The sequence below is a fragment of the Kryptolebias marmoratus genome, linkage group LG4, assembly GCF_001649575.2.
Source record: "Kryptolebias marmoratus isolate JLee-2015 linkage group LG4, ASM164957v2, whole genome shotgun sequence".
NCBI classification, from domain to species: Eukaryota; Metazoa; Chordata; class Actinopteri; order Cyprinodontiformes; family Rivulidae; genus Kryptolebias; species Kryptolebias marmoratus.
Genome location: NC_051433.1, coordinates 1393411 through 1403846, shown reverse-complemented (window position 1 = coordinate 1403846; position 10436 = coordinate 1393411). Strand labels below are relative to the sequence as shown.

General features: G+C 41.7%; 4 protein-coding genes across 9 annotated transcripts in view; all 4 read left to right on the top strand.

Annotated features, from left to right (window-relative positions):
- Positions 1 to 549, top strand: part of LOC108243652 (glutamine-rich protein 2) — a 13881-nt gene extending 13332 nt beyond the window's left edge. For all 6 annotated transcript variants that reach the window (XM_037975111.1, XM_025008823.2, XM_037975112.1 and 3 more), the window contains one exon: positions 298 to 549. In XM_037975111.1, coding sequence (XP_037831039.1) covers positions 298 to 431 — 134 coding nt within the window. In that variant the 3' untranslated portion in view covers positions 432 to 549. The remainder of the gene's footprint in view (positions 1 to 297) is intronic.
- Positions 550 to 942: 393 nt separating this feature from the next.
- Positions 943 to 5796, top strand: LOC108243653 (gastrula zinc finger protein XlCGF57.1-like). The gene is made up of 2 exons (XM_037975054.1): positions 943 to 1135; positions 2161 to 5796. The coding sequence occupies exons 1-2, from the start codon at positions 1069 to 1071 to the stop codon at positions 3993 to 3995; spliced, it is 1902 nt and encodes a 633-aa protein (XP_037830982.1). The 5' UTR covers positions 943 to 1068; the 3' UTR covers positions 3996 to 5796.
- A 75-nt stretch (positions 5797 to 5871) lies between these two features.
- rpp14 (ribonuclease P/MRP 14 subunit) lies at positions 5872 to 9211 on the top strand. The gene is made up of 6 exons (XM_017429253.3): positions 5872 to 5995; positions 6821 to 6962; positions 7079 to 7163; positions 7339 to 7415; positions 7493 to 7571; positions 9078 to 9211. Exons 2-6 carry the CDS (start codon positions 6874 to 6876, stop codon positions 9132 to 9134), a joined length of 387 nt encoding a protein of 128 aa, XP_017284742.1. The 5' UTR covers positions 5872 to 5995; positions 6821 to 6873; the 3' UTR covers positions 9135 to 9211.
- Positions 9139 to 10172, top strand: LOC112449719 (hydroxyacyl-thioester dehydratase type 2, mitochondrial). The gene has a single exon (XM_025008832.2). The coding sequence runs from the start codon at positions 9167 to 9169 to the stop codon at positions 9644 to 9646; it is 480 nt and encodes a 159-aa protein (XP_024864600.1). The 5' UTR covers positions 9139 to 9166; the 3' UTR covers positions 9647 to 10172.
- The last annotated feature ends 264 nt before the right edge of the window (positions 10173 to 10436 follow it).

Sequence of the window (10436 nt, the reverse complement as noted above, 5' to 3'; positions counted from 1 at the left end):
CCTGTCCCCCCCGTCCCTCTGCCTGTCCTCTCATCCCTCTGTCTGTCCCTCTGCCTGTCCCTCCGTCCTTCTGCCTGTCCTCTCATCCCTCTGTCTGTCCCTCTGCCTGTCCCTCCGTCCTTCTGCCTGTCCCCCCGTCGCTCTGTCTGTCCCTCTGCCTGTCCCCCCGTCCCTCTGTCTGTCCCTCTGCCTGTCCCTCCGTCCTTCTGCCTGTCCTCTCATCCCTCTGCCTGTCCCTTTGCTTTTTCCCCATCCCTCTGTCTGTCCTCCCGTCCCTCTGCCTGTCCCCCCGTCCAGCCTCCAGCTGCTCCGGTCGGGACTGGCCCGTCTCAGCCCTGGGCTGCTGCACGTCTCAGAGTTCTGTCTCTCAGGCTTCAGCTGCAGCAGAAAGCGGCTCAGATCCTCAGAGCGACGACCCGATGAACCCGTAGGTGGCGCCGCAGCGCTCTGCTTCTTCAGCCTGAGTGTCCTCCATGTCTCTGCTCCGCTTCCTGACACCTTTTTTGTCAAACACAGTTGATATTATTTTAATAAAAACTTATAAATAAACACAAGTGGAAAAGTTTTTTTTGTGCTCTACTTTTACTTTTAGCTGATATTTTCCTTTTTTTTAAATCCAGCAAACATGTAGCTTCAGGATCAGTTCGTCCTTTAGAGTAAAAATCTGTCTGTTTTCATCACTGACTGGCAGTATATACAGAACAGAATATAAATATATACAGCTGTGCAAGCTGAAAGAGTGAATTTAATGGTACAATGATGTCAAACCTGGGTGGCAGAGGTTTTCAGTCCAGGCTTCTTTGCTCTGCTTGCTTTCAGTGGCTAATGTGCTTTTTTTATACACTAGAGTGAATATTGGTTAAAAAAACAAACAAACAAATACTGCAATGTGGACCGCTAATATACACAAATAAAACTTCCGCCAAATTATCAGCGTACGCTGTTTGCGTAGCCTCCTCTATTCAGAGCAACTTACGGCAGAAGATTTTACGTTTAGTGGAAAATAATGTTGGCTGTTTTTGAAAGAACAGCCGCAGATTAGGAGCAGAAACTGTTGCGTTTTACAAGATGAGCAACATAAAAACAGAAATGCAAGAAGCTGTTTGCAGCCCCGCTGATCAACTGCTCATTTTAGGTTTGTATTTTTTTTTATTTCTTTCTGTCAAATCTGATGGTTTTTCTGTAGCTTTGCGGGTTTAGCTCGTAGCTTAGCATGCTAACTGATGAAAGAGAGACAGGATCGCAGCCCCAAACCAGCAGGAACTTTAAACATTTAATGATTCTGATTTATTTTTTAGGGTAAAAAATGAAAACCCCAAATCAGAGCCGTTATTTTAAGGGCTGTTAGCGTCAATCTCTGCTTCAGGCAGGTGTTTCGGGAGCGGATAGGTGGCTGCGTCGATGCCTGATCGAAATACAAGAAATATAACATTTAAAAATATTTCCCTCATCTTTTAGGACGTATCAAACGTGTTGATGTTAACGTTAAGGGATGTCTGTTATAAAATTCTCGTTGTAATTTAACAGCATGATGTGAAAATAATTAAAACTGGCCTTGAGTGTTGTTGGTTTCCGCCCGGATGAACTAATTTCTCTGCTTTTGTTCTCATTCTTTGCTGTAACAGGCAGCAACAGCCTGAATGACTCTGAGGGCACAGATCACCTGAACACTGAATTAATATTAAATATCCACAGTCAGCTGCTGAGAAAGCTGTACCACTTTAATACTTATCATTTAAGATCCTGCTGATATTCCAAGTTTTGCCTTTAAACCACAGGTTCCCAATCATAAAAAGGCTTGTTCTCATCAGCTGATCTACAAATCTGCTGTGTTGGGCGTATCTGTAATAAAGACCTTGAAATTGGCCCGTTTGGATTCTATATCCTTAATCTTCAGAAGGTCCCCTTTGAGGTGTAAGTTGAAGATTTCAAGGATAGGGACCTCTACCAGATGTTTCCAGGTTGTCCTCACTCATTGTTTCGGTTTACCCGGTCTGTGTGGCAGTTTCTCCTGCCACCAGGTCCAACCCACCACCAGGAGGTCTGTTAACAGCTCTACCCCCCTCCTAATCTGAAATGTACTTTGTCTAATTTTATATTTATGAGTTGTTTGGTTTTGACTATAAAGTTACAGCTGTCCATAATTTGCATGTGTTTCAGTGTTGCCTGCAGATGTTCAGCAGACGGTGCTGATTAGAGTAGATCCTCCTGAAGAACAGAGTTCTGGTGTGGACCAGCAGAACCCAGAACCCCTCCACATAAAGGAGGAACAGGAGGAACTCTTGACCAGTCTGGAAGGAGATCAGCTCCATGTGAAGCAGGAGGCTGATGTCACCAGGTTTCCCTGCACTGCTGTTCCTCTGAAGAGTGAGGATGAGGAAGAGAAGCCTCTGTTTGAGCTTCAGCAGCAGCAAATAGAAGACAGAGAAGGTCCAAGCAGCATCTCAGCTGACCAGGTGAAAGTAGAAGCTGATGGAGAGGACTGTGGAGGAGCAGGACCTACCAGGAACCCAGATCTAAAAACTCATGGAGACACTTCCAGCTCTTCAGAGACTGAAGTCAGCGAGGATGAGGAGGAGGAAGAAGATGTTGATGATCCTGACTCTCATCTGAAACCCTTATCAGACTCTGGGTCAACAACTGAAGACAGTGACGAAGACTGGAAGGAGAGCGGGTCTCCTGAGTCAGGTGGAAACTTTGACAACAAGTCTCTGAGCTGCTCTGAGTCCGGGAAACAATTTGTCCACAACCGATCTCTTCAGAGACAAGGGACATGTCCCTCAGGAGTCAGGACTTCAAGCTGTTTGGGTCCTAAGAAACATGTTAGAATGAAGGAGGATTTAGAGTCAAGCATGAACGCTCAGAAAACACCAAAATCATTTAGTTGTGTCGACTGTGGAAAAATATTTACCAGTAAAAGTAAACTAAACAGACACACGAGAGTCCACACAGGAGAGAAACCATTTGTCTGTGATGTCTGTGGACAGGGATTTAGCCAAAAGACAATATTAAAAAGACACATGAGCATTCACGCAGGACAGAAACTGTGTGTTTGTGTTGATTGTGGACGAAGCTTTAGCCATAAAGAAAATTTAAACGCACATATGAGAATCCACACAGGACAGAAAGCATTTCATTGTCAAGTTTGCAGACTAAAATTTAAACAAAAGTCACATTTAAACACACACACAAGAATCCACACAGGAGAAAAACCTTTTGCTTGTGATGTTTGTGGACAAAGATTTAACCAGAAGACAGATATGAATGCACACACAAGAGTCCACACAAGAGTCCACACAGGAGCGAAACCGTTTGACTGTGAGGTTTGTGGACGTAGATTTAAACAAAAGTCACATATAATCAGACACATGAGAGTCCACACAGGACAGAAACCCTTTGCTTGTGATGTTTGTGGACAAAGATTTAGCCAAAAGACAACATTAGATAGACACAAGACAATCCACACAGGACAGAAGCCTTTTGCTTGTGATCTTTGTGGAAAAATATTTAGCCGCAAAGTATCTTTAAACGCACACACGAGGGTCCACACAGGAGAGAAACCGTTTACTTGTGATGTTTGTGGACAAAAATTTAGCCAAAAGACAACAATAAACAGACACATGAGAGTCCACACAGGACAAAAACCCTTTAGTTGTGATCTTTGTGGACAAAGTTTTAACCGCAAATTGTCTTTAAACACACACATGAGAATCCACACTGGAGAGAAACCGTTTGCCTGTGATGTTTGTGGTCGAAAGTTTAGCCACAAACCAACTCTGAACAGACACATGATAGTCCACACCGGAGAGAAACCCTTTAGCTGTGATGTTTGTGGACAAACATTTGGCCACAAACCAACTTTAAGCAAACACATGATAGTCCACACAGGAGAGAAACCCTTTACCTGTAATGTTTGTGGACAAAGATTTGGCCACAAACTGAATTTAAACAAACACTTGATCGTCCACGCAAAATACCAAACAGTTCAGCTGTGATTTTTGACACAAGTTCTAAAGAAAACCTGTGAGTTCACACCGATGTGAAACTGCAGAGTTTTCTCTGAATGTAGTTGTGTAGTTGTATTCGTAGTTGTGGTCAGTTTACATCAGTTTGGACTTTTAGTGATTCATTAGGTCTGTTCTTTTTCATTTATCTGACCACTCTTCTTCTTGTCAGAATCATTGGAGTTCATTAGAGATGGTTTGTTTTCAGATTTTGAAATGCTGACTGTGGATTAGACCAGTGGCATTCTGGGTAGCTGAAATATTAGTTTAGACTAATGTAGTGTAAGAAGATCTCCTGACCTAAAGTTGCCTTCTAGACTGTTCTCTCTGAAGAGTGAGGATTCTTCGTATTATTTAGACACGAGGTTGTCCTTGGAGGTCTAACCAGTAGAGACGGATAATGTTTACATTCTTCTAAAAAAAAAGAACAATTCATGCAGTCATGAAAGTCTTTTGAAATATGAAAATGAATGTTGACTATTTTCATGTGTTGTCTAATGAAACAAATGTTCAAGTGTTTTGACAAACTTTATTTCTTTTGTCCTTCAGGAGTCTCTTTAGACAACATGTTTGTGACAAAGGATTAGAGATGCTTTAGCTGTGCGGTTTGATTGACAGCCGTTACAGCCAATCAGACGTTAGTGTTGCTGAGAACGTGTCGTTTTTTGCTAAGTTTCATAACATCAGTGGTGCAGACGTCGTGGTTGTGTCAGTGTGCATTATACAAAGTGAGTATCGTAAACATTCAAGAAACTGTGAGAAATTTATTGTTTACTGTTTGTAAAAGGGCGTTAGGACCAGAATATTACCTGTGTTTACATGTTAGTTGCTGATGTGTTTACTGATGTGATGTGATGTGTTCAGTCATGTGAAGCTAGTTTGCATTCCTACGAGCATTCTGTTTGTGCCTTTATTGCTTTATTAGTATTTACTGATTCATAGTGGACTGACTCCATCTTTACTTCACTAGTGGTTAGTAAGAAACATTAAGAAGAAAGGAATGACACAAACTTCACACATCATGCATAAAATAATGGTTTCTTTGTTTTATCCATGTACTGAAGTTTTTTTTCATCATGACTCTTTGTGTTTACTGTTTACACTCCATCCATATTTTAGATAAACGGCACATTTTATTTGACTTCATTAGTCTGAGAAGATGAATGAATGATGGGTGATTTTAATAATAATAAATGCCTCTTACTTAAAACATATCAAAGAAACTAATATATCAAGTGAAAGCTTTAATAAAGATTGATCCTAAATTTGGGAATCAGATGAGTTAACCTTCATCAAATCAAACTTTGGCAAAATAAATAATTATGAAAGGTGCAACTTGGAAAAAAAAAACAATTGTAGGTTGATATAAGTATATTAAATACCTAATTTTATATATTTTTAAAAAATTGTTTACATTTTTTAGATAATGTTCTTGCCAAAATGAAAAAAAAAAACTTTTTTATGAAGGTTTTGTGAAGTCAAAAAGTGCTTTTAATATGACCGCATTTCTGAAAACATTTGTACTTTAATATACTGCCCATATATTTTTATATTGTATGTACAATATGCCCTGTTTTCGAATCATTTTGAATTTATTTTAATGTATTTGTTTTTTTGTCTGTTCTTTGTAACTCTGTTAGTATGTGTTGTAGTGAAGTGAAGTGAAATTTATTTATATAGCACTTTTCCGCAACAAGGCGATTCAAAATGCTTTACAACAATCAGGTGTGTGTAAACACAATGTGTCGTGGTGCCTTTTTGATGTTGATTGTATAATTTTATACTAATAAAGAGAGAGATAGAAAAAAAGACTACTAAAACAAATCTTGGTGTTCGTTATTTTTGACAGAGTTAGCCCTCCCGCTAAGTTAGTATCTTTGATGCTAATACGCATGCGCCTTGTAGTGTGCACGCATGCGCAGCTCCGAATGTTTTGATGGCGTCGTAGGTTAGAAACACGCTGCTGTTCCGTCTGAAAGTTGGTTTAACTGGTGAGTTAAACATATTTTGAGAGTTAAAACGAGTTTTTATTTTCTGTGGGCTGTTTGAGTGTCAGTTTATCAGCTTCCGTGTTACAATTTTAACCGAATTTAAACCCGTTTTAGCTTAAAGAGCTAAAAGATAGAAACCGATTAATCTTGTTTTCTTGAGGAGTTTGTTTTTAATTGGTTTGGTTTCTACAGAATAAGTTATAACAGAAACATGTCTAAGTGAGTCTGTATTTATCTAATTTGAAATCCATGTAAGGAACAGATATATATATATATATTTATTCTACTGTAGATTTTTGTACTTGCTGCTCCAAAATAAAAGAAATGAACGGTGTCTAATTTTTAGGGTAGATTAATTTTAAATTGATCGTAAAGGTTTGAAAAGCTGCTCTGCCTAAACAAATTACAGGAAATAGGAAAAAAAAACGTAAAATAAATGTTAATTTTATTTTCATTTAACACTGATTCTGAGTCCAGATCTTGACTGTGGTCCATTATTTGTGGACCCCTGATATAAATAATTCAGAGAAGGTCTGAGGTCAGATGAGACCAGAATCTTTGACATCAGCGCGACCCGCCATGTTTCAAGGAAACAAAATGACCCAAAGAGCACCATCCCTACAGTCAAGCATGGAGGAGGAAACATCATGGTTTGAGGTTGTTGACTTTGCTGCGTTTAGGGCCCGATGGATGGGGCCGTATTCTGGAGGCGTCTTGGTGGACAGGTGTGGACGGGTCCTCCAGCAGGACGAGGACCCTTAATGGAGCCATGAAACTATTCTACCCCCCGCAGCTGACAGACACCTGTTTGTTTTCTGTCTGCAGTCGGCTGATCGACGAGCTGCTCCTCGCCTCGACGTCACTGATGTTCTGTTAGAATGACATCCGTCGAGGAGGCAGAACCGTCTGGTTTCCAACGAGTCGTGCTGACGAACGCCTCGCCGTACCAGTACCTGAAAATCCGCCTGTAAGTTGGTGTTTTTTTAGCCGTTTCTTTGGCGTTTAAGAAAGAAATCATCCGTTTTCGTAAACTTTTATCGAACACAAACATCAGTAAGTTTAAAGCCCCGTGTGAACTGTCAGTGTTCTGGAGGACGAGCGGAGCAGACTGAGTGACGTCGAGCTGAAGAGCTTCATCATCGCCGGCCTGAAGAGTCTCCACGGAGAGGTGAGCTCATCGGCACCTGGGACACACCTGAGATCCGTTCAGGTGGATTTAAATTTCAAACCAAACAGCTTTAAAGCCTGACATGCTGTCACACTAACAGAGAGTCTGTAAAATACAGAGAAAAGTCAAGTTTATATGACTTTCTACTGAAATGTTTCATATAAATGTGCTTCAGGTGGGAGCAGCGCTGAACTTTGATGTGTTGAAGTACGATGAAGAATCCCTGACTGCTCTTCTTCGTGTCTACAGCAGGTGAAGGAAGGAAACAGCGAAGGGCTGAATTCAGCTCGTTTTGTTTCTTTTTTATGAGTTTGGTTTGTGTTTTTCAGGGGTTTGGTGAAGCTGTGGAGCTCCCTGACGCTGCAGGGTTTCTACCAGAACCAGGCCTGCGCCTTCAGGGTCCTGCAGGTCAGCAGATTCACCGGAATCAGCTCTCTGGAGGAACCTTTAATTTATCTTTTGTTTCATGTGACCCAGAAGAAGAGAATATCTCACTTCCCTCATTATTGTCACCCACTGCCATGAAAGGCATTCTGGGATTTTCAAAGGTCAAAGGTTAACAGACAGTGGTGAGAGCAGCCATGTTGGATGGTTTGGAGACAGGACAGGAAGTGTCAGAGCTGAAGATGTTGAGGTTCTCCTTGGGAGGGACGAGGATGGACAGGATTAGGACTGAGGTCCTCAGAGGTCCAGCACAGGTTGAAGGACTGGGAGACAAAGTTAGAGACGGTTTGGACATGTCCAGAGGAGGGACAGAAGGATGTTAGAGACAAAGAGGACAGATATGGATGCAGTTAGAGAGGACATGGAGGACGGAGGACACAAACAATAATCAAACCTCAACAGGGATGTAGAAGAGGTGCAGCTGCATGAGTTGTTTGGATAACAGTTAACTTGTCGGCGCAACAATCATTTTATCAGAACGTGAAGGAGTCGACTTATTTCAGGAAATTCTTGACTCTAAATTAAATTTTCTTCAACTCTGCCAAGAATCCTAAAGATAACAAAAGAAAAGGAGATCTCCAAAGAGCTGTTAGCTGAAAACTTGGCGTGCCTCTATCACCAAACGCCTCCTTGAAGCGTATCTCTGCTGGCGGCGCCGCAGGAAAGAAACTCTCCGTCGTGTTCAGACAGATTAGGCCCGCGGCGAGCGCGTCATGACGTGGACGGGCAGACAGAAAGAGAAACCGGGCCTTAAAGGGACAAACTGGACCACCCAGCTGTAGAGCAGGATAAACAACATGGATCCCAAGGCTGGACTGTTTCACTGACCCTGATGCTCTCAGGCTTTTAGAGTGAGTGGATCTGAGGCCTAAATCCTGTAAAAATCCATTGTTTGGGGATTTGTTTATTAATTAAACCAGTTTTAGCTGCTTGTATGAATGCAGAGCCAGCATTCCTGTTGTTGTTTTTTTGTTAATTTTTTTACAGTTTGTGCATAAAGAACTGATCTCAGAGGTTAATTTGCAGAATCTTCTAATAATAAAACAGCCTTGGTTTCAACAAAGATGTTTACAGCAGTTTAATGTTAAGCTGTTTGAACGTTCAGCCTTAAAGTCTTTTTAGGCCTGAGTGGGGTCAGAGGTCAAAGTGATTTATATAAATGATTTCTGTTCAAGGACTGAACTGTTGATCAGGAAGACTTTAACAGCTGCTGGGAAAAAAAATGTAAAGAAATGAGGGAAGAATTGTGACAGTATTGTACTAAAAGTTGTATATTTTAAATGTTTTTTATGTGAAGAAGCTTTAAATCTGTTAGGAGGATTTGAGGATTAAAGGGATAAATAAAAATGCTTCTGTTGGCTGTAAATATCAGACAAGTTGGAGGGAAGTTTCTTTGTTCTGTCAGCTGATATGAAATCCTGAATCCTGCAGATTTTTAAATCCGTGTTTTATCTCCTGTGTTGCCTTCAGGTGTCTCCGTACCTTCTGGCGCTGACGGGAAACAGTCGGGATCTGCAGCTGGACTGACACGGGAGGAGGCGCCTCTGTTTTCCTCCGCCATGAGTTTTGTTTGGAGGAGGTTCTTTGCCAAGCTCCGCCCCTCTTCCCTGGCAGTAGCTCCTCCCCTCAGGCGGCTGCTCCACGTCGGCCAGCGGGCCTCTCTGACCAAAGCGTTCTCCGCCCGTGACGTGGAACTGTTCGCCGCTCTGACGGGCGACACCAACCCTCTCCACCTGGACCCGCTCTACGCCAGCGCCACCTCCTTCGAGACGCCCATCGTCCACGGCGTCCTTATCAACGGACTGATTTCGGCCGTGCTCGGCACCAAGATGCCCGGGCCCGGCTGCGTCTTCCTGTACCAGGAGATCCGCTTCCCGGCGCCGCTGTACGTCGGCGAGGAGGTGCTGGCTGAGGCCGAGGTGCGTAAAATCAAGATGTCGTTCGCCTTCATCGCCGTGACGTGCTCCGCGAAGGACAAAGTGGTGATGGAGGGGGAGGTGATGGTGATGATGCCCGTGGATCAGCAGCAGCAGGGATGAAGAGGAGATGAAGGCGAAGATGATGAAGATTTATTTATGTTTGAAACAGATTTTCTCTTCATGCTAACAGTCATTTCACTTTAGTTTAATGAGTCTTTAAATAAAAGATGTAAAAAAGTCTTTAAATTTATAAAACTGAATCACTTTTTGTCCCTAAATTCATACTCTCTAGTTATAACGTCATTATTTAACAAAAACGAATAAAAAACTGGTTCCTCAGCTGCTGATCAGATGATTGATTACCTGATCAGGTGTGTGTTAACACAACGCCAAGACGGAAAGACATCAGCAATGACCTCAGAGAAGCAGCTGCTGGGAAGGGTCAAAGGTCATTTAGAGTCCACGGTTCTGCAAAGAGGTTCTTCACAAGAGGAAACATTTATGACAGCTGCTGAGCTTCACCCCGAAGGTCAGACTGTGGAGTCCTCGGAGAAATCAGCTGCTTTGTTTCTATTTGTTCTAATTTCACTTTATTGTTGTTTTTACTGCTTTATGTCTTTTAATGAATAAATCTCACTTTCAGTTTTTCAGATTCTTTATTTCTAAAACCCTCTTTATAAATCAAAAGAACCTGTTACCAAAACAGATAAAAGCAGTAAAAAAAAGGATTATATAATTTAATCTTTATGATGTCCATTAACACTTTACATTTGTTGAGTCTAAATAAAGTTTATTCAAGAAGAAAGTTTTGAATTTATTTAGAAACTAAAACAAACGAACTGGTCGAGCTTTCATCAGTAGGGCTGACAGCTGTTTGTTTGTTTGTTTGTTTGTTTGTTTGTTTCCTGAT